Raw genomic sequence first — 23,751 nt, 5'->3', positions numbered from 1 at the left:
TCCCCCGAAGCGGTGTTTATTCTGGGAGGAAACTGGAGCACTCCAACCACCACCCCCCCCATAAAATCCCACGCCCGAGCCACAAGGCTGAAAGGCAAGCGAGTTGCTTTTAAGGAGATAACGCTGGCGGCGGTGGCGGCCGCTTGAACTCACCGCTGCTGTGACTACCCACGGCACCGGCGGCGCTGGGGACGGGACGCGAAGATGAATCTGACGGCCAGGGCTTGGCATGGTTTGCCACACGGTGGCTCGGATATGTCAACTACCTCGCCTGGTATACCGGAGGTCGTGGGTTCCATCCCGACCCTAACGCCACGGTGGCTAGAAGATGTCAACTACCTCGCCTGGTATACAGGAGGTCGTGGGTTCCATCCCAACCCTAACGCCACGCTGGCTAGGAGATGTCAACTACCTTGCCTGGTATACAGGAGGTCGTGGGTTCCATCCTGACCCTAATGCCACGGTGGCTAGGAAATGTCAACTACCTCGCCTGGTATGCAGGAGGTCGTGGGTTTCATCCCGACCCTTACGCCACGGTGGCTAGGAGATGTCAACTACCTCGCCTGGTATACAGGAGGTCGTTGGTTCCATCCCGACCCTGACGCCACGCTGGCTAGGAGATGTCAACTACCTCGCCAGGTATACAGGAGGTCGTGGGTTCCACCCTCACCCTAACATCACGGTGGCTAGAAGATGTCAATCACCTCGCCTGGTATGCAGGAGGTCGTGGGTTCCATCCCGACCCTAACGCCACGCTGGCTAGGAGATGTCAACTACCTCGCATGGTATGTAGGAGGTCGTGGGTTCCATCCTGACCCTAATGCCACAGTGGCTAGGAGATGTCAACTACCTCGCCTGGTATGCAGGAGGTCGTGGGTTTCATCCCGACCCTTACGCCACGGTGGCTACGAGATGTTAACTACCTCGCCTGGTATGCAGGAGGTCGTGGGTTTCATCCCGACCCGAACGCCACGGTGGCTAGGAGATGTCAACTACCTCGCCTGGTATACAGGAGGTCGTTGGTTCCATCCCGACCCTGACGCCACGCTGGCTAGGAGATGTCAATTACCTCGCATGGTATGTAGGAGGTCGTGGGTTCCATCCTGACCCTAATGCCACAGTGGCTAGGAGATGTCAACTACCTCGCCTGGTATACAGGAGGTCGTGGGTTCCACCCTGACCCTAACATCACGGTGGCTAAAAGATGTCAATCACCTCGCATGGTATGCAGGAGGTCGTGGGTTTCATCCCGACCCTTATGCCACGGTGGCTAGGAGATGTCAACTACCTCGCCTGGTATACAGGAGGTCGTGGGTTCCATCCCGACCCGAACGCCACGGTGGCTAGGAGATGTTAACTACCTCGCCTGGTATACAGGAGGTCGTGGGTTCCATCCTGACCCTAACGCCACGGTGGCTTGGAGATGTCAATTACCTCGCCGGTATGCAGGAGGTCGTGGGTTCCATCCCGACCCTGACGACGCCAACGTTTTAGGGTCTGCGTGTGGGTGGGCAGGTGAGTGTGTGTGTCTAGGGGTGTGTGTGTGTAGGGGTGTGTGTGTGTAGGGGTGTGTGTCGGTGTGTGTGTAGGGGTGTGTGTCGGTGGGTGTGTGTGTCTGGGGGTGTGTGTGTGTGTCTAGGGGTGTGTGTGTGTCGATGTGTGTCTAGGGGTGTGTGTGTGTGTCGGGGTGTGTGTCGGTGTGTGTGTTTCTAGGGGTGTGTGTGTGTGTCTAGGGGTGTGTGTGTGTGTCTAGGGGTGTGTCGGTGTGTGTCGGTGTGTGTCTAGGGGTGTGTGTGTGTTGGTGTGTGTCTAGGGGTGTGTGTGTGTAGGGGTGTGTGTGTGTAGGGGTGTGTGTCGGTGTGTGTCTAGGGGTGTGTGTCGGTGTGTGTCTAAGGGTGTGTGTGTGTGTCTAAGGGTGTGTGTGTGTCGGTGTGTGTGTGTCGGTGTGTGTCTAGGGGTGTGTGTGTCGGTGTGTGTGTGTGTGTCTAGGGGTGTGTGTCGGGGTGTCGGATCGGTGTGTGTGTGGGTGGGGGGTTGTTTTAAAGTTCACGGCACTGTTTTTTTTTAAGGGGGTGGGGGGGGTGGGTTGGGGGTAGGGAGCGCGTTCCGACTCGGCGTCGTGCCGCCACCGACGCGTTGCCGAGATTCTTCGAGACAATTGAATCAGCGGAGTGGGGTGGGAGGGGGGGAAATCGATAATCGCGTTCCTAGAAACCGCGCGACGACCACGCGAAGGCCTCGCTGCTCCGCGCGCCCCGCGCAATGCCACCCGCGATCCTTCACCACCTCGGAGTTCGTTGTTGGCCAGGTGCGAGGGGAAGGGGGAAGCCCCCACCCCCTCCACTCCCCCCCCACTCCGAGCCCCCCCGTCCTTGCCGAGTGGAATCCCGAGGGGGTTCCACTCGCTCTCGATGCCGCTCGAAGGACGCTGCGGTTTTGTGTCCCCGTCTCCGGATGGCGGTGCCTGACGTCGTGGCCCGGCTTCTGAGAGGCGACAATGTGAAGCTGTCAATAATGAAAATGCAAAATTAAAATGTTGTTGCATTACTTTTTGTCCGCTTATATATCGATAAATAACAACAGATTAATAGCGATAGACAAATACCGTGTATCTCTAGCCGGGTTCTTACTTACGGTGAGTTGATGGTCTCAGACTGGTGATTAGTAGCTCCCATAGAGACCCATAGACTCATTCAGAGAACCATAGACTCCAATAGAGACCCATAGATTCACATCGAGACTCATAGACTCACACAAGCTCATAGACTCACATAGAGACTTTTAGACTCGCTTAGAGTCCCATACACTCACATAGAGACCCATAGACTTACATAGAGACCCATAGACTCATTCAGAGAACCATAGACTCCAATAGAGACCTATAGATTCACATAGAGACTCATAGACTCACACAAGCTCATAGACTCACATAGAGACTTTTAGAAACGCTTAGAGTCCCATAGACCCACGTAGAGACCCATAGACTTACATAGAGCCCCATAGACTCATTCAGAGAACCATAGACTCCAATAGAGACCCATAGATTCACATCGAGACTCATAGACTCACACAAGCTCATAGACTCACATAGAGACTTTTAGAAAGGCTTGGAGTCCCATAGACCCACGTAGATACCCATAGACTTACATAGAGCCCCATAGACTCATTACAGAGAACCATAGACTCCAATAGAGACCCATAGATTCACATCGAGGCACATAGACTCACACAAGCTCATAGACTCACATAGAGACTTTTAGACTCGCTTAGAGTCCCATACACTCACATAGAGACCCATAGACTTACATAGAGACCCATAGACTCGTTCAGAGAACCATAGACTCCAATAGAGACCCATAGATTCACATCTAGACTCATAGACTCAAACAGGCTCATAGACTCACATAGAGACTTTTAGACTCGCTTAGAGTCCCATACACTCACATAGAGACCCATAGACTTACATAGAGACCCAGAGACTCGTCCAGATAACCATAGACTCCAATAGAGACCCATAGATTCACATGGCGACTCATAGACTCACAGAGGCTCATAGACTCACATAGAGACTTATAGACTCGCTTAGAGTCTCATAGACTCACGTAGAGACCCATAGACTTACACAGAGACCCATAGATTGACACATAGAACCATAGACTCACAGACATACCAATGCACTCACATAGAGACCCATCGACTCACAGAGAGGACCCACACACTCACATTTAGACTCATAGATTTACATCGAGACCCATAGACTCATAGATTAATATAGACTCATGGACTAATTTAGACTCACATAGACTCACATAGAGACCCTTTGATTCACATAATGACCCATTGACTCACATAGAGACCCATAGACCCACGTAGAGACACTTAGACTCACATAGAGACCCATTGACTCACATAGCGACTCATAGACTCACATAGAGACCGATAGATTCACATAGACCCATAGAATCACATAACGACCCATTGACTCACATAGAAACCCATTGACTCACATAGAGCCCCACTGACTCCTAAAGAGACTCATGAGCTCACGCAGAGGACCCAATTTTTTTTTTTACAAACTTAAACGCGATGCCCCTTGCTTGCTCGGGACTCTGGGGCGTGAAACGTGACCCCGCCCCGTGACCCCCACCACCAAACACCACCCCCACCCCATGACCCCCACCACCACCACCACCCATGCCCCACCCATGCGCCGGGCCAATCAGCTGATGTATTTATGGGGACGCAGCCTAATTCAGGCCGGGGGTTAAACGCGGAGTGATTGAGCGATGGGCTACGAGGCCGGGGGGCGGGGCGGGGGGGGTTCCGTGGGCGGGGCCCCCTCGTGCTCTGGATTCGCCGTCCAAGAGGCCACGGAGTGGCTCCACCCCCGCCCCTCCATCTCCTCCACCCCCTACACCCCCTCCACCCCTCCACCCCCAAGACCCCGATATCTTCCACAACCCCCTCCACTCCCTCCCCTCTACCCCCTCACCCCCTCCCCCACTCCACCTCCTCCCCTCCACGCTCTCACCCCCCACCCCCTCCATCCCTCCCCTCCACCCCCCTCCACCCTCTCGACTCAGCCTCAAATGACTCTATGGATCTCTGTGTGAGCCTATGGGTCTCTATATGAGTCTATATTTCTCTATGTGAGTCTATGGGTCTCTGTGTGACTCTATGGGTCTCTGTGTGACTCTATGGGTCTCTATGTGACTCTATGGGTCTCTGTGTGAGTATATGGGTCTCTGTGTGACTCTATGGGTCTCTGTGTGAGTCTATGGGTCTCTGTGTGACTCTATGGGTCTCTGTGTGAGTCTATGGGTCTCTGTGTGACTCTATGGGTCTCTATGTGAGTCTATGGGTCTCTGTGTGACTCTATGGGTCTTTGTGTGACTCTATGGGTCTTTGTGTGAGTCTATGGGTCTCTGTGTGACTCTATGGGTCTTTGTGTGACTCTATGGGTCTCTGTGTGACTCTATGGGTCTCTATGTGAGTCTATGGGTCTCTGTGTGACTCTATGGGTCTCTGTGTGACTCTATGGATCTCTGTGTGAGCCTATGGGTCTCTATATGAGTCTATATTTCTCTATGTGAGTCTATGGGTCTCTGTGTGACTCTATGGATCTCTATGTGAGTCTATGGGTCTCTGTGTGACTCTATGGGTCTCTATGTGAGTCTATGGGTCTCTGTGTGACTCTATGGGTCTCTGTGTGACTCTATGGGTCTCTGTGTGAGTCTATGGGTCTCTATATGAGTCTATATTTCTCTATGTGAGTCTATGGGTCTTTGTGTGACTCTATGGGTCTCTGTGTGACTCTATGGGTCTCTGTGTGACTCTATGGATCTCTGTGTGAGCCTATGGGTCTCTATATGAGTCTATATTTCTCTATGTGAGTCTATGGGTCTCTGTGTGACTCTATGGGTCTCTGTGTGACTCTATGGATCTCTGTGTGAGCCTATGGGTCTCTATATGAGTCTATATTTCTCTATGTGAGTCTATGGGTCTCTGTGTGACTCTATGGGTCTCTGTGTGACTCTATGGGTCTCTATGTGAGTCTATGGGTCTCTGTGTGACTCTATGGGTCTCTGTGTGACTCTATGGGTCTCTGTGTGAGTCAATGGGTCTCTATATGAGTCTATATTACTCTATGTGAATCTATGGATCTCGATGTGAGTCCATGGGTCTCTACGTGAGTCAGTGGGTCTCTGTGCGAGTCTACGCCAGATCGAGCGTTCGGGAACAAGCTGGGCTCATTTTCAGCGAACATTTTCCCGGGTTTAAATGAATACATAAATATGGTCCACATTCTACACGTATGTTAGTTGTGGGAATGATGATCATGGTGATCGTGAGGGTGGAATTGCTTGCGATGCTGCCTCTGATGACAATGCTGCTGATGATGATGATGACGATGCTGATGATAAAAATGACCGCGATGATAATCCTGCTTCTGCTGATGATGCTGATGCTGCTGATGCCTCTGATGACAATCCTGCTTCTGCTGATGATGTTTTTCTTGTGCGTGTTTTTGTTTTTTTGTTTGTTGTGGTTGCACCCGATTCAAGAGCCGAATGGCTCACAGGGGCTATACCAAAATAAATAAACTGAAACTGAAATGATAATGCTGCTTCTGCTGCTGGTCATTATAATGATAATGCCTCCGACGAAAATACTGCTGCTGATGATGATGATGCTGCCGATGATGATGATGCTGATCATGATGTATTTGATGATAATGCCGCTGCTGCTGACGCTGCTGCTGATGATGATGCCTCTGATGATGATGCTGATGAAGAAGCTGCTTCTGCTGATGATGCCTCTGATAATGACGACGATGACAACCGTGTCTCTCCCCCGTTACTCTCTCCCTCGTGCGCCCAGGCGACGTGGTGGACGTCCTGCGAGCACTCGACCTGCCCGCTCTGCCCGACGGAGTGCGCCGGGCCGAGGGGCTGTGTGCGGCGAGGAGGGGCAGCCGGGGGCCGGACGTGGCCTACTCCGTGAGTCGCGAGGCTCAGCTCAGCGTGCCCACCAGGTTCCTCTTCCCAGGTACGCGAGCGAGCGAGAGAGAGAGAGAGAGCGAGAGAGAGAGAGCGAGAGAGAGAGCGAGAGAGAGAGCGAGAGAGCAGGTGAGAGAGCGAGAGAGAGAGAGAGAGTTAGCGAGTGAGAGAGTGAGAGAGAGTGTGAGCGAGTGAGAGAGAGTTAGCGAGTGAGAGAGTGAGTGAGAGAGTGAGAGAGTGAGGGCGAGCGAGTGAGAGAGAGAGAGTGAGAGAGTGGGAGTGAGCGAGTGAGTGAGCGAGTGAGAGAGTGAGCTAGAGCAAGCGAGTGAGTGAGAGAGTGAGCGAGTGAGAGAGTGAGAGAGCGAGCGAGTGAGAGAGAGAGTGAGAGAGTGAGAGAGAGAGAGTGAGAGAGTGAGAGAGTGAGAGAGAGAGAGTGAGCGAGTGAGAGAGTGAGCTAGAGCAAGCGAGCGAGTGAGAGAGTGAGAGAGAGTGAGAGAGTGAGAGAGCGAGCGAGTGAGAGAGAGTGAGAGAGAGTGAGAGTGAGTGAGTGAGAGAGTGAGAGAGAGCGAGCGAGTGAGAGAGTGAGAGAGAGTGAGAGAGAGAGAGCGTGAGAGAGAGTGAGAGAGAGTGAGAGAGTGAGAGAGAGTGAGCGAGTGAGAGAGAGCGAGCGAGTGAGAGAGCGAGAGAGTGAGAGCGGGAGAGTGAGAGAGTGAGAGAGAGAGTGAGTGAGAGAGTGAGCGAGTGAGAGAGTGAGAGAGTGAGTGAGTGAGAGAGTGAGCGAGAGAGTGACCGCGTGAGTGAGAGAGTGAGAGAGCGAGCAAGTGAGCGAGTGAGAGAGAGTGGGAGAGAGTGAGAGAGAGCGAGTCAGAGAGAGCGAGTCAGAGAGAGCGAGTTAAAGAGCGAGTATGAGAGCGAGTGAGGGAATGAGAGTGAGTGAGAGAGAGTTAGAGAGTGAGTTAGACTTTGACTTTTAAACAACTTTTATTGCCGCCAGCAGCAAAAGCACTGGAGGCGATTTCGATATGAAATACACAAAGTCACCAGGACACAAATGAAAATAAACGCTACAAATCCATGCGCTGTTGCGCTAAAAAAGCATCGCGCACAACATGAAAGAAAAGTCACGTGGTTGTGGTGGTCATTTGCGCACGCCACGTTGACGAGCGAGCGCTTCAGAAGGTGAACATGAGGGTGCCGTCCACGCTGGTACAGAGGAGTGAGTTAGATAGCGAGTGAGAGAGAGTGAGTTAGAGAGCGAGTGAGTGAGAGCGAGTGAGTGAGAGAGAGTGAGTTAGAGAGCGAGTGAGAGAGTGAGTCAGAGAGTGAGTGAGAGAGTGAGTGAGTGAGCGAGTGAGTTAGAGAGCGAGTGAGAGAGTGAGTGAGTGAGCGAGTGAGAAAGAGAGTAAGTTAGAGAGCGAGTGAGAGCGTGAGAGAGTGAGCGAGTGAGAGAGTGAGTGAGAGAGCGAGTGAGAGCGAGAGAGAGTGAGTGAGTGAGAGAGCGAGTGAGCGAGTCAGACAGAGCGAGTTAGAGAGCGAGCGAGTGAGAGAGTGAGTGAGCGAGTGAGAGAGTGAGTGAGCGAGTGAGAGAGAGACTGAGAGAGTGAGTGAGTGAGAGAGCGAGTGAGCGAGTCAGACAGAGCGAGTTAGAGAGCGAGCGAGTGAGAGAGTGAGTGAGCGAGTGAGAGAGAGAGTGAGAGGGTGAGTCAGAGAGTGAGCGAGTGAGAGAGTGAGTGAGCGAGTGAGCGAGAGAGAGAAACTGAGAGAGAGAGAGTGAGTGAGTCAGAGAGCGAGTGAGCGAGTCAGACAGAGCGAGTTAGAGAGCGAGCGAGTGAGAGAGTGAGCGAGTGAGCGAGAGAGAGAAACTGAGAGAGAGAGAGTGAGTGAGTCAGAGAGCAAGTGAGCGAGTCAGACAGAGCGAGTTAGAGAGCGAGCGAGTGGGCGTGCCTTAGCCGGATGATGACGACTACGCCGGCACCCTGCAACTTATCTCTTTGATGTGCGAGTTGACCCGGGAGAGCCACCCTCGAGAGACTCGCAACTCGTTGTCAGGAGGGGCCTGCCAAACGTTCGCGGTTGGGGGTGGGGGGGGGAGTAGTGGCGGTGGCAACGCTGCTGCTGCAAGTGGCTTCCTGTACTGATTCAGTGCTGTAGAGGCAGCAGCAGCAGCAGCAGTCGGGGTTGGTGGATCACCCCTCCCTCCGTCCGTTCCTCTGCTAGGCGTCGAGGTGGGAGCGAGTGCCAGCGAGCGATTCGGTTTGCGCGATGTCAATGATGATGACAGCGATGATGATGATGATGGTGATGATGATCACGATGAGTTGAGTCCTGACCCCGGGTTTGAACTCGCGATCTCCGCATGGCCCCCGCCCCCCCCCCCCCCCCCCCCCCCGCTTGGGCCCTCGCCTCGCGCTCGCTCGGTCGCACGGTGGGTGGCGTGGCTGGCCGCACCCGCCTCCACCGGCTGCCCTGAGGCGGTGGGGGGAAATTCCACGTTCCTATGGCAGGCGCAGGTCTGCCCATCCCGGGGGCACATATTGCTGACTTGCCAAGGGCGGTTCTCATTTTTCATCGACGCCGGAGGAATGATGATGGAGATGATGATGATGATGAGTCGAGAGCCGTAAGTTCAAACTGTGATTTGAACTTTTGACCTTTGGCAGCTGCTGCGAGTCAGCTGATTGAACACAAGTGTGCCGTCGCAAGCACACAGATGCCCAGGCGTGGTGAAATTTGGTCAAATAAGACGTTTGGAAGGCTTCTAATGGATAGCGACACTGGAGAGTGTGGAGTAGCGAGCACAGAAGACTGACGGCACGGGTCATTTAAAATCGCTCGATTCAAATTGTGCTCCTGTTATTATTATTATCATGCAGCGTCCCCCCCTTCCGCCTTTCTCTCCACCACCCCTCCACCCCAAGCCCCCTCCACCCCTCCCTTCCTTCACACCCCCTCCCTCCCTCTACCCCTCCCTCCGCAGCCCCCTCCCCCTTATAACCACTCGCCCACTCCCTCCCTCCACCCTCGCTCCACTTCATCCTCACTCCACCCCGCCCTCCACCCCCCCCCCTCCCTCCAATCCCACTTCCTCTACCCCCCTCCCTCCATCCCTCGCCCCCCCCCTCTACATCCCTTCCCTCCCGCCATGCCCCCACTCCACTCCCCCCCCCGTCTCACTCACTGTAAGTACACAGACATAATCGCTCGATTCCTGTGCGGTGGAAACATTCTTCCAGCGCGGCATTCCTGCTCTCCAAACCGCTGTGCGCTCGCGTCTCTGAGTCGAGGGACCTCGTCGTCTGGTCCTCATCATCATCGTCATCGTCATCATCATCGTCGTCGTCGTCATCACCGTCGTCGTCATCGTTTTCGTCGTCATCATCATCGTCGTCATCATCGTCGTCATCGTGATCATCTTCGTCGTCATTGTCATCATCGTCATCATCATCGTCGTCGTCATCGTCATCATCGTCGTCACACCCGCCGTCATGTATCCGCACTGGCTACCAGTCAAGTACCAAGTGGACGACTCTAAGATCCTGGCTGCAGCCGCTCATCTAGAAGGCTCTCAATGGGTCAACCCCACAATATTGGCAGGAACCGATCCCTGTTGACTATCCAACGAGGTCCCAGGGATCAAAGGATCGCCGTCTTCGAAAGACTCCCGAGGTCAAAGCTCTCTTCCTGCACGCGCAGGGGGTGACCGAGATGTTGCGACTTTGCAGCTCCCAGACCTGTGGAGCAACGCTTTGACTTTCGTAATGAGACGTAGTCGTGAGAGCTGTTTAAGTTCTGTCTTGTGAGTGAGTGGGTGAGTGGGTCGGTGAGTGAGTGAGTGGGTGAGTGGAGAGTGGGTGGAGTGAGTGGGTGGGTGGGTGAGTGGGTCGGTGAGTGAGTGAGTGAGTGGGTGAGTGAGTGGAGAGTGGGTGAGTGGGTGAGTGAGTGGAGAGTGGGTGAGTGGGTGGTGAGTGGGTGAGTGGGTCGGTGAGTGAGTGGGTGAGTGAGTGGAGAGTGGGTGAGTGAGTGGGTGTGTGGGTGAGTGGGTCGGTGAGTGAGTGGGTGAGTGGGTCGGTGAGTGAGTGAGTGGGTGAGTTAGTGGAGAGTGGGTGGAGAGTGGGTGAGTGAGTGGAGAGTGGGTGAGTGGGTGGAGAGTGGGTGAGTGGGTCGGTGAGTGAGTGGAGAGTGGGTGAGTGGGTGGTGAGTGGGTGAGTGGGTGAGTGGGTGAGTGGGTCAATGGGTGAGTGGGTGGAGAGTGAGTTAGTGGGTGAGTGGGTGGAGAGTGGGTGAGTGGGTCGGTGAGTGGGTCGATGAGTGAGTGGGTGGGTGGTGAGTGGAGAGTGGGTGAGTGGGTGGAGAGTGGGTGAGTGGGTCGGTGAGTGAGTGGGTGAGTGAGTGAAGAGTGAGTGAGTGGGTGAGTGGGTGGGTGGTTCGGTGAGTGAGTGGGTGGCTTGTTAGGTGAGTGGGGGGTGGTTGGGTTTTTTTTTCTGACAGGGAGCGTCGTGAGTCGGAAGGATGAGGAGGGAGGAAGGTGAGAGAGTTGAGACAAAGAGACACGTGGGGGAGGGACACAGGACAAAGAGAGAGACAGAGAGATGTAATGATGTGCAAAGACAAAGATCCCCCGTATAGCATTGAACTGACTGTCTTCTTTGGTTCAGTCGGTAAAGTCATGTAGACACACGTACGTATGCACACACGTGCATACGTACGTATGCACACACACCCACGTACGTATTTAGACACACGGATGTATGGACCCGAACGCACGTACGGACGGGCACACAGGCACGTACGTACGAGACACGCACACACATACGGCACACGCACGTACGGACACGTACGCGCGTACTGACACACAAGGCGCAATCTCCCGTGGTCCAGCTCGGCGGCAGTGGAAACCTGTGCACGCGGTAAGGGAGCGATGCTCTCCGCCCGGCGCTGCCCCCCACGAAATATTTGAAGAGGGAAAAGAGAGAGAGAGAGACGTCGCGTCGCGTCTGGATTCTGAATCAGCTTCACTTCACGCCGTTGCGTTTCCCGGAGTCTTCCAGGAAATCTGGCAGGGCCCTCGCATGGCTCGTTGCTCTTTAGGGGGGGGGGGCGAGGAGGGAGGGTGGGATGGGGGTTGGGGAGTGTGGGGGGCTTCTGGCTCCTTGGGGGGTGTTTTGGGTGGGGGGTTCTTTTTGCCTTAATTTGAAAAAGTAAGAATAATTTGGGTTCACTCATCGAGGGGGGGGGGGAGGTAGGGAAGAAGGGAGGCGGGGGAGGGTGCCTGGTGGGTGGGGGTGGGTGGGTGAGAGATCGCAGGAGCGACGGCGTTGGTGCGCAGGGGGTTTGGAAGGAGACCGTTCCAGACAGATCACTCGCCCAGGTCGTTGTTTACATCCCACGTTGTTGCCAAGCGCCGGGTTAGTGTCACGCGACCGGAGGGCTATCAGAGCATCCCTAGCTCTACTGGAGCGGTCTCCATGCTGCTGGAGTGGGCGTAGATCTACTGGAGCGGTCTCCATGCTACTGGAGTGGTCGTAGATCTACTGGGGCGGTCTCCATGCTACTGGAGTGGTTGTAGATCTACTGGAGCGGTCTCCATGCTACTGGAGTGGTCGTAGATCTACTGGAGCGGTCTCCATGCTACTGGAGTGGTCGTAGATCTACTGGAGCGGTCTCCATGCTACTGGAGTGGTCGTAGATCTACTGGGGCGGTCTCCATGCTACTGGAGTGGTCGTAGATCTACTGGAGCGGTCTCCATGCTACTGGAGTGGTCGTAGATCTACTGGAGCGGTCTCCATGCTACTGGAGTGGTCGTAGCTCTACTGGAGCGGTCTCCATGCTACTGGAGTGGTCGTAGATCTACTGGGGCGGTCTCCATGCTACTGGAGTGGTCGTAGATCTACTGGAGCGGTCTCCATGCTACTGGAGTGGTCGTAGATCTACTGGAGCGGTCTCCATGCTACTGGAGCGGTCGTAGATCTACTGGAGCGGTCTCCATGCTACTGGAGCAGGTGTAGATCTACTGGAGCGGTCTCCATACTACTGGAGTGGTCGTAGATCTACTGGAGCGGTCTCCATGCTACTGGAGTGGTCGTAGATCTACTGGAGCGGTCTCCATGCTGCTGGAGTGGGCGTAGATCTACTGGAGCGGTCTCCATGCTACTGGAGCGGTCGTAGATCTACTGGAGCTTTCTCCATGCTACTGGAGTGGTCGTAGATCTACTGGAGCGGTCTCCATGCTACTGGAGCGGGCGTAGATCTACTGGAGCAGTCTCCATGCTACTGGAGTAGTCGAAGATCTGCTGGAGCGGTCTCCATGCTACTGGAGTGGTCGTAGATCTACTGGGGCGGTCTCCATGCCACTGGAGTGGTCGTAGATCTACTGGGGCGGTCTCCATGCTACTGGAGTGGTCGTAGATCTACTGGAAGCGGTCTCCATGCTACTGGAGCGGTCGTAGATCTACTGGAGCGGTCTCCATGCTACTGGAGTGGTCGTAGATCTACTGGAGCGGTCTCCATGCTACTGGAGTGGTCGTAGATCTACTGGAACGGTCTCCATGCTACTGGAGCGGTCGTAGATCTACTGGGGCGGTCTCCATGCTACTGGAGTGGTCGTAGATCTACTTGAAGCGGTCTCCATGCTACTGGAGCGGTCGTAGATCTACTGGAGCGGTCTCCATGCTACTGGAGTGGTCGTAGATCTACTGGGGCGGTCTCCATGCTACTGGATTGGTCGAAGATCTACTGGAGCGGTCTCCATGCTACTGGAGTGGTCGTAGCTCTACTGGAGCGGTCTCTATGCTACTGGAGCGGTCGTAGATCTACTGGAGCGGTCTCTATGCTACTGGAGTGGTCGTAGATCTACTGGGGCGGTCTCCATGCTACTGGAGTGGTCGTAGATCTACTGGAGCGGTCTCCATGCTGCTGGAGTGGTCGTAGATCTACTGGGGCGGTCTCCATGCTACTGGAGTGGTCGTAGATCTACTGGAGCCGTCTCCATGCTACTGGAGTGGTCGTAGATCTACTGGAGCGGTCTCCATGCTACTGGAGTGGTCGTAGATCTACTGGAGCGGTCTCCATGCTACTGGAGTGGTCGTAGCTCTACTGGAGCGGTCTCCATGCTACTGGAGTGGTCGTAGATCTACTGGGGCGGTCTCCATGCTACTGGAGTGGTCGTAGATCTACTGGAAGCGGTCTCCATGCTACTGGAGCGGTCGTAGATCTACTGGAGCGGTCTCCATGCTACTGGAGTGGTCGTAGATCTACTGGAGCGGTCTCCATGCTACTGAAGTGGTCGTAGATCTACTGGAGCGGTCTCCATGCTACTGGAGTGGTCGTAGATCTACTGGAGCGGTCTCCATGCTACTGGAGTGGTCGTAGATCTACTGGAGCGGTCTCCATGCTACTGGAGTGGTCGTAGATCTACTGGAGCGGTCTCCATGCTACTGGAGTGGTCGTAGATCTACTGGAGCGGTCTCCATGCTACTGGAGTGGTCGTAGATCTACTGGAGCGGTCTCCATGCTACTGGAGTGGTCGTAGCTCTACTGGAGCGGTCTCCATGCTACTGGAGTGGTCGAAGATCTACTGGAGCGGGCGTAGCTCTACCATAGCGGTCTGTTTGCCGCTCCGCTCCATGGTCTCCACCCTGGCTGAACTTGTCTCATCACTCCGGCCTGTTACATAATCTCTCGCCGCTACCGCAACCGCCACCGCCTATTATTCGACGTCCACCCCCGCATCCCACAGCACGTGCCGGCCAGATCACGATTTCGTTTGAAATGTCTCCTGCTGCTGCTGCTGCTGCGGTGGCAGTGGTCGTGGAAGTGGTAACAGCGGAGGGGTTTGGCTCGAGATAAGAAACGGGCGGTGGGGGGGGGGTGTAGGAAACGGCCCCCCATTTTTCTCGGAAGAGGCGAGCCACGACGAGGTGTCATTGTCGCTCGCGTGCCGATCAGGCACCCGGTGACGGTGCCGCTGACTCTCGGCCATCATGAGGTCCCACGGACTTCAACCACCCCCCCCCACCCACCCCCACCAGGGGATCTCACTGCTTGCCGACGCGGTTTCTCTAACACGGCCCATGATGATTCCTGTGAACGAGAGAGACACCCAGACCCGGGGCGTGAATCCATGGTCTGGGGACTGCTGGCTCATTTTCTCTGACACGGCTCAGGGTGATTCCTGTGAACGAGAGAGACACCCACACCCAGGGCTTGAACCCCAGGATCCTCAATAAAAAAAAAAAAATTCCCCTCCACATTTCGAAAACACGTGCTCAGTATTTGGCTGCTGCTACACACGTCCACGTGATGAAGTTGATTAGCCGCCACTTCCTTGAGCTGCCATCATTCGCGATAGTCGGCTGGCTTCCGATAAAGAGCCACTTGTACAGCACGGTGGGGCATTCTTACCTGGTAAAATAAAAAACAAATGAGCAGTTTAGTTTAGTTCAGACCCAGGCTGGTAGAGGCGAGGAAAGCCCGACAGTGAATTCATGACAAGACGAAGACTTCCCGCGCCGTCGATCGACGCGCGCGTGCTCGGGTCGCTCGGCGCGAACGGCGACGACGTCCGACGTTTCGCTGCCGTGCGCCCTGCTGGAGGTGGCAGGGGTGGGGGTGGTGATGGAAGCCTCCTGTGCGGGAACGGAACGGTGGCTGCTGACGAAGTCTCGGTCGGGCAACGCGGGGACGAAACGTCAGACGTTGTCACGGTGCCACGCACCACGCCCATCACCGGGGGGCAGGGCCCCCCCGCCCCCCCCCCTACCCCCCCCCCGTGAATGAACAGGAAGGAAGGAAGGAAAGAGCGAAGGTCTCGACATTGTAGGCTGACGTGGACTCCTTCAGGAAATAGTTATTCTCTTTCTGATGGTTACAAAATCAAGCGAAATCCTGTCGTTGTTGTTGCTGTTGCTGTTGTAATCGTAGTTCGTGGTGCAGTTGCCAACCGTGGTCCACTGCACCACCGCTCCCTCCGCCCAGCAGTCAAAGGTAAAGGAGCAGCCCCTGCAATTGCCCGCTCACGTCACTGCAGACGGAAAGGGGCCTCGCACTCGACATCGCCTCGCGAACGGAGCACTCGAGAGGAGGGGCTCCGTTGCGTGTGTCTTTGGCCTGCTCTCTCCACACTGGCCAGTTTGTCGAGAGATAAGAGGTGGGAGTTGCCCGCAACGCGACCTACAACACCGCTCGAGTGGACAGAGGTGGTGGCGGTCGTGTTGGGTATAAATCATTTTTTTTTTTTGTCACGGATGTCCAGTCGGGGCACGGGGTAAGAACGTTACAACAACAAACACGAAAGTAGTGCAAAGTGCAAGAAAGTTAAACAAATCACGCAGACACATACAGATACAGCACTAAACCATCCTCATCCTAGCAGGCAAAGCGCACTGAGGTGGTAACAGGTTTTTCAAAAAGCGTAACTGGGAGCGGTCAGCGCATCGCATTGCGAACCCGGTGACCCGAGTTGGATTCCCTTCTCACGGTCAACGCCAGGGACGATTTTCTGAACCGGTCACGGGCCTCCCCGAGGTCGGGTGCACCTGGTGCGTTGTGTGAACATCGCCACTGGGGAGACAAAGTCGGTCGGACGTGGCGCTGGCCACCCCACCACCTCGTTGTGGCGTGCCGGCCCTTCGTAGCTGCTGCTACCCGCTAACAGCACTTGCCCCAGCAGTCCGTTATGCCTATACGGGGGACCTTTGGCTTTGTGTGTGGGTTTTTTCTTGCTCCGGCATAATGCTGCAAAATCGGTTGGCGGGCTACGGGAAGCTCTACTCTCGTGCGCCGATGTACGAGCGGGCCTCAAGCTCGCTCACAGCCACTTGCCCCAACAGTCTGTGCGAAGCTATACTGGGGGGGGGGGGGGGCGGGTGCTGTGGAATCTTTAGCTTTGGTTGGGGGGCGGCGGGGGTAGGGAGGTGTGAGGAATCGAACAAAGAAAGTGGTGCCTTTGTGTACTTTTTTTTCGGACGAGTGACTCTAAACCGGTTGCGACCTCTGACCTGGCCGGCCCCAGCAAACCTGCCACCAACAGCCGGTGGCAGCTTCGTTCGTTATGTGACCCCCGAGGTGAGGTGAGGTGAGGCGAGGCGAGTTGATGCTAGGTGAGGTAATGCGAGGTAATGCGAGGCGAGGTGAGGAGAGGTGAGGTGAGGTGAGGCGGGCGCAGCTTCCTCTGCCAGCGAATTAACTGCCGATGGCGACGTCCTGCGGCGTTGCTACCCTGGGCGGTGTTGGTAGCCGGCGGTGGCCATCCCATGGGGAGATTTCTTCTTAGCGGGGGGCGTAGTGGGGGGGAGGGGGGGGGGGGTCCCAGCCTTCGGTTCACCGGGGAAATGAAGAACATCTGTGAAACGCGTTTGACAATATTTTGTTTTTTCTCGAGTCAGCGGCGATAACTCAGCCCGCGGAATTCCCGCATTTGGGTCCTCATCCCCGTGCCCTCCACGCATGTTAGTTGTGTGTGTGTTAGTGTGTGTGTTAGTGTGTGTGTGTTAGTGTGTGTGTTAGTGTGTGTGTTAGGGTGTGTGTGTTAGTGTGTGTGTTAGTGTTTGCGTGTGTGTGTGTTAGTGTGTGTTAGTGTGTATGTTAGTGTGCGTGTATTAGTGTGTGTGTTAGTGTGTGTTAGTGTGTGTGTTCGTGTGTGGTGCCGGGCAGGCAACGCTGTCTGGGGCAGTGCTGTGTGGGGAGGGCCAATTCCAATTGGCCTTTCCCCTCATGGCATTTGTGACCACCACAGTGGCCAAAAGGGGGCTCTGGTAGGGTGCGAGGGGCTAGTAACCCTTCAATTAATTACCGCTAAATCACGATGGAACATTTTTATTAATAATCTTGTGCCAGAGGCCCCGGGGGAACAGGCGTCTATGACGTCTCCTGGCTAAACCCCATTTGGCGAAGCCAGGAGGCTGAATTATATCCTCGGTTCTCCTCTGTCGGGAGCTGGAGCTGTACTGCCTGGATCTCTGTGGTATTCAGGAGGTCCAGTGGACCGGCTCTGGCTCCTGCCACCATGAGGGGTGGACAGTCCTCATCTCGGGGCAGGAGACTGCCAAACAACAGGGAGTGGCTCTTCTTCTGAACAAAAGAATGAAGGGGGCATGGAAGCATGGCGTTGAGGTGTGGGAAGCTGTAAGCCCCAGGCTACTTTGTGCTCGCCTTCCCATCAACCAGAGGCGAGGAGTGGTGGCAATGGTTAATTATGCCCCCACTGAAGACGAACATCTGTGGAGGGATGCAGGCAAGACCGATGAGTCAGATGCCTTCTATGACCTCCTGTCACAGGTGCTGGCTAAATTGGCCCCTCGGGATAGAGTCATCTTGTTGGGTGACTTCAATGCCCGAGTTGGTCATGATGCTGGCACCTGGTCTGGAGTGATTGCAAGGCATGGGCCAGATCAGCTCAATAACAACGGCAGGAGGCTGCTATATTTTTGTGCAGCCCATGGGCTTGTAATTACCAACACGCTGTTCGGGCATCGGCGCATCCACACAACATCATGGATGCATGTCGGGTCCAAGCAAGAACATCTGCTGGCCTATATCGTGACGGCCCATGTCCTTGACACCAGGACCTAACGTGGAGCTGATCTGCCCACTGACCATCGACTTGTCATCTTTAAGATGTGCCTGGCATTCTTCCACTCCAGTGGTGGGTGTAGAGCCAGGACACCATTCAAACCCTTAGTAGCATGGTCTCAGCTAGCTGATGAAAGTTGCAAGCGAGAATTTTATCATCGCTTGCAGCTGGGGTTGGCATCATCCCCCACTCCTTCTGATGTCAAGGGGAAATGGGCGAGGTTTAGGACTGTGGCTCATGCAGCTGCAGCTGCTTTGGTTACATGGTCCAGACCTCCCCAGAGACCCTGGCCGACAGAGGAGGTGTTCAAGTTGGCTGAGAAAAAGCGATAGGCCCACTGTCATCAGCTACAGAATCGTACGTTGGAGAATGAGGAGCCTTACCGCAGCCTTCGTTCAGAGATTCGGAGAGCCGTGAGGCGCTGCAAGGATGGGTGGTGGTCGCGGGTTGCTGAGGAGATGGAGTCTGCCTCAATGGCCCGCGATAACATATCGCTCTTTAATTCCATCAAAAAAGTTACCTGCAGCGCCACACATATTACTATCATTAGGGGAAATAACGGTGATCCAATCTCCGACCCCAGGAACAGGTTTGCAGATTTGCTGAACATTTCGGTGAGGTTCTGGCGGAGGGGACAATACTCAGCCTGGATAACAACGTGGGACAAAGTGGGAAAGACCCTGCCGAGGCTGCTGTGCCGCAAATATTATAAGAAGTCACCCCCTGTGAGTGGCTGGCTGAGGTACCAACAGTTGAGGAAGTACTGAAGGCGATCCAGAGTCTGAGACCAGGAAAGGCACCGGACAGAGATGATCTCCCAAGGGAAATGCTGAGGGAGGGTGGCGTTTGTGCTGAGACTGCCCTACATGACATCATAACAACAGTCTGGACCACTGGATGGGTTCCTTAGCACTGGAAGCATGCCCTGGTGGTCCCCCTCTTTAATAAGGGGGACCACACAATGTAATTTCAGGAATGAGCGGTCCTGCACAGATGCCTTATTTTCTGTCCTTCTGCTACAGCAGAGGTGTAGGGAATTCCAACATGACCTACATCGCTGATTTATTGACCTGATCATGGCCTATGATACAATCAGTAGGCCTGGGCTCTGGGTAGTCCGTCGTGGTTTTGGAGTCCCTGACCCTCTGCTCATGCTCATTAAGGACCTTCATAATGGTGAGCAGGCCCGGGTAAAACTACGTGACTGGGAGTCGGAACCATTCCCTGTACACCTTGGGGTGCGGCAGGGATGTCATTTGGCTCCCACATTATTTAACATCTATTTCGACCACGTAGTCCGTGAAGCCTTCAATAGCTGAACCGGAGGCATTTCCATCTGGTACAGATACAATGGGAGGCAGATCGATGCCCAGGTGCGGTCAAGGGATGGCTCCCTATTGCTCAACCATGGAATGTATGCCGATGATCTGGTAATTGCTGCTCACTCAGAAGAGGAGATGGAGGTGCTGCTGAACCTGAAGCATGCCACTAATAGGTGGGGCCTTACCATCAGCCCCACCAAAACTAAGCACCTGCCTGGATATGTTGTACCTTCGGACACTCCACCCCCACAACTCCCAATTGGTGATAGGGCAGTTGTGGAGAGAGTGGATAGTTTTCCATACCTGGGCAGTGTACTCATGACCGGCTCTGGTTTAACAGCAGAGGTCTTACACCAAATCAGTCGAGTGGCATTATCTTTTAATTGGTTGCGTAACGCTATTTGGAAGCTACCTGGTCTGTCGCTCCGCACGAAGCTTCAAGTCTTCTCGGCCATGGTCATTCCCTCCCTCCTCTATGCTTGCGAAACGTGGACCCCCATAATGGAGCACCTTCGCCGATTGGAAATATTTAGGCTGGCCTGCCTAACATCCATCCTGGGTTTAATCAGGCTGGATTGTGTGAGGAGCTCACAAATCCTTGAAAGATCTGGGCACTGTCACATCGGTGAACTTTTCCTGCAGGCAAGGCTGCGTTGGCTGGGTCATGTAGCCCGCATGCTCAGTCACCGCATGCCTAAACAGCTTTTGTTCGGCCGGATAGAGGGGACTAAACGGGCGCGGCACGGGCTAGGGAATAGATGGAGTGATGTGGTACAGGAGGATGTGGAGCTGAGTGGACTTGCCAGTGACTGGTACCAGCGGTGTCAAGATCGGCCTCTGTGGAGGAAGCTCGTGAAAGACATTGCTGGGCAGTTGGAGGCAGTCGCCCTCCAATAACAACGGAGGGCAGAGGAGCGACGCTCACAACAATGAGCGGAGCGCCGGGTGGCTAAAGCACAGCAGGTTGGCACAATAGGGAGCACATGTTGTGCATCAGCCAGTCATCTCAGTCAGTCGACCCGTGGCACCTGGGTCCGCCCCGTGACCTCTTGCCAGCGGGCGTTCGACACTCCACGTGGCCTCAAGGTGCACATAGCCTGGCACAAGAGTCGTGGTGACGTCACCGCAACTTAGTGGCGAATGGCGGTTATTGTTGTTGTTGTGGGGACCGGTAGTGTAGTGGTTAGCGCGCTGCGCTACAAACCTGGCAACCCGTGTTCGATTCCCGCTCACAGCCAACACCGGTGACAATTATCTGAACCGGTCCTAGGCCTCCCCTAGGTCAACTCAGCCTCAAATGAGTGCCTGGTGCGATTTGTAAACATGGCCACTGGGGAGTCAAAGGCAGCCGGGCGTGGTGTTGGCCACCCACCCCCTCGTGTGCCGTGCTGGCCTTTATAGGTGCTCACTAACAGCACTTGCCTCTACATTCTGTTAAGGCTACACGGGGGATCTTTGTCTTTGTTAGTGTCTGTGCGTGGTGTGTAAACATTCATGGGTGCCGCTCGCGAACAGCACTTGCCCCCGACAGTCTGTTATGGCTGCCCGGGGGATCTTTGTCTTTGGTGGCGGTGGTGGGGACCGTTGCGTGGACGATGGTGGCCGTCTCGCTCATCACCATCATTATCACCATCATCATCACCAACATCATGCTAACCATCATCACCATCATCATCCTCGTCATCCTAATCATCCTCACCATCATCACCATCATCATCCTCATCATCCTCGTCATCCTAATCATCCTCACCATCATCACCATCGTCATCCTCGTCATCCTAATCATCCTCACCATCATCATCACCATCAACATCCTCATCGTACTCGTCACCATCATCAACATCATCATCCTTGTTATCCTCATCACCATCATCATTATCACCATCATCATTCTCCTCGTCACGCTGGACATGGCTTTAGACCATTTAAATGATTGTGCTGCTGCTGTGAATGTCCAAATGATGGGGGCACTTTGTTGAGCCATCATTTGTCGCTTGAGAAAAATATGTTACCACCTCAGTGCGCTTTGCCTGCTAGGATGAGGATGGTTTCGTGTTGTATCTGTATGTGTCTGGGTGATGTGTTTACCTTTCTTGTACTTTGCACTACTGTCGTGTTTGTTGTTGTAACGATCTTACCCCGTGGCACGACAGGACATCCGTGACAACAAAAGCTTTATAGCTCAGCGGATTCCTCCTGCATCAATAAATATTCTGATGCTAATTGTAGGGGGTTTACTGCCATCGGAAGGCAGCATGTGGGTTTATTTTTGTTATTTTTTTTAACCAGGCCAGAGTCATGGACCGGATCACGCCGTGGTCGATTATAATTCCGAATTGTGGGCGAGTCGACGAATCGCCACTGCTCTGGTTAATGAATGCACGCTGAGTGGAACGGTACCTGGAGAATGAGGAGAGGCACAGGGAGGAGGAGAGAGACGCAGGGAGAAGGCAGACACAGGGAGGAGGAGAGGTGGGGGGAGGAGGGGAATAGAGCGACACGGAGGATGAGGGGGGAGACACGGGGATGAGGAGGGAGAGGCAGCGGGGAGGGAGGAGCCACGTGACCTGCTTCAACATCGGCGGGCAGACGACGACGCGTGGGCTCCTCTGCGCCTCCTCTGTGTGCGTGTGGTGGTGGTGTACAACACACGCGAGGCCGCTTGCGTGCGGTTTAATTCCTCGTCGTGCTGTTGGCGTCGGAGGGTTTGGAGCGGCGGCGCTCCGGTTGGCACGCCGCCCGGCAGAGATCGGTGATCTCGGGTCGATCGCCGGGCGCTCCGATGCGATTCCCCCCAACCGCATTGCCCTTGTGTGTACACGTGTACTGTGTGTGTGTGTACCTGAGTGAAATTATATGCTGCGTGTGTGTGTGTGGAGCGGTGGAGCAGCGGTTATCGCTACGCTGCGAACCTGTCGACCCGATGGCACGATTCCCGCTCACGGCCAACACCGGTGACGATTGTCTGAACCGGTCCTCCCCTAGGTCGACTCAGCCTCAAATGAGTACCTGGTGCGGTGTGTAAACATCGCCACTGGGGGAGACTAAGGCGGCCGGGCGTTGGTGCTGGCCACCCAACCATTCATGCGCCGAGCCGGCCTTCATAGGTGCTCGCAAACACAACTCGCCGCAGCAATCTGTTAGGGGGGGGGGTGGTCTTTGTCTTTTGTTTGTGTTCGTGTGTTTGTATGTGGGAGGCGGTGGCGTCGTGGTTAGCGCCCCGCGCTCCGAACCGCTCGCCAGCAACATCGGTGACGCGCATCTGATCCGGCCTCGCATCATCCCGAGGTCGACCCAGGTTTAAGTGTCAGGGGCCGTCCATAAATGACGTCACGCACCTGTGAGGCCGGGGGGAGGAGGGGTGGTCAGACATTTGTGACGGTGTGTGATGAGGGGGGGGTGGGGGGGGTTGAGAATTATGACGTCACATCAAAATGCGCAACTTTAAGTACATCTAGAAATGTTATAACAATTAGTGTTGTGATTGCAACACTCCTGCAGCATCAGAGTGCAGCGCCACATTAAATACGTGCTACAATGACAATAGTTTAAAGCGATTTGAAGCATGTTTATTATATATATTATTCTTGGGGGGAGCAGAGCTTTGTGACGTCATCTTTTAGGGGGGGGGTCTGACTTTTTGTGACGCCGTGTGACGAGCGCGCCGAGGGGGGGAGTCGTCAAAAATCGTCCAAAAACGCGTGACGTCATTTATGGACGGCCCCTGAGCACGTGGTGCGGTGTGCAGACATCAGTATCGGGCTGGCGGTGCCGGCCTGGTGCTGGCCAGCCAAACACTCGTGCGTTACGCGCAACGTAGCCCACCAAATTAGCACGATTGGCTTCGTTACGGTGCGTGCGAAAAGATTTCAACACGGAAGGACTCCTCCACTTACGAACATTCGACTTACGAACTTTCAGAAATACGAACAAAACCTAGGTCCGTATGCCCAGTTTGCCTGTTCAGACCCATGGGTCGTAAGTTGAACGGCTGCGAGATAGTTGGTGGTGGTGGTGGTGATGGCATCTACAGCTGTAGAAAATGAAGAAGCAGTGGCATCTACGTCTACAGGAGATTATTCAACTTGTAAAGCCATTCACCGTGTTTAGCGTGCATGCCGTACAACACATTTGGCATCGACAGGAGTAAAGTTGGACTTGCGAACAAATCGATTTACGAACAGGCATCTGGAACCTAACTCGTTCGTAGGTAGACAAATCGCTGTACACAGGTTGTACCTTGAGGTGGTTGATGGGCCAGATGACTGCTGGCAGGAGTACCGGAGTGGTGAATCGTGGGCTGTGGTGAGGCCTCCTTCACGTCGATCTGTGTGAGCCTGTGGTGCTGTGAGTCTATAG

At 54.6% G+C, this 23,751-nt stretch overlaps 1 protein-coding gene across 5 annotated transcripts in view; it reads left to right on the top strand.

Annotated features, from left to right (window-relative positions):
• The window catches only part of LOC116955358 (uncharacterized), a 378,574-nt gene that overhangs the window by 22,597 nt on the left and 332,226 nt on the right, over positions 1 to 23,751 (top strand). For all 5 annotated transcript variants that reach the window (XM_076053062.1, XM_076053060.1, XM_076053059.1 and 2 more), the window contains exon 2: positions 6,382 to 6,549. In XM_076053062.1, coding sequence (XP_075909177.1) covers positions 6,382 to 6,549 — 168 coding nt within the window. The remainder of the gene's footprint in view (positions 1 to 6,381; positions 6,550 to 23,751) is intronic.

The sequence above is a fragment of the Petromyzon marinus genome, chromosome 59, assembly GCF_048934315.1.
Source record: "Petromyzon marinus isolate PM22_M1 ecotype Great Lakes invasive population chromosome 59, UKy_Petmar_22M1.pri1.0, whole genome shotgun sequence".
NCBI classification, from domain to species: domain Eukaryota; kingdom Metazoa; phylum Chordata; class Hyperoartia; order Petromyzontiformes; family Petromyzontidae; genus Petromyzon; species Petromyzon marinus.
This window is presented reverse-complemented; position numbering and strand designations above follow the sequence as displayed.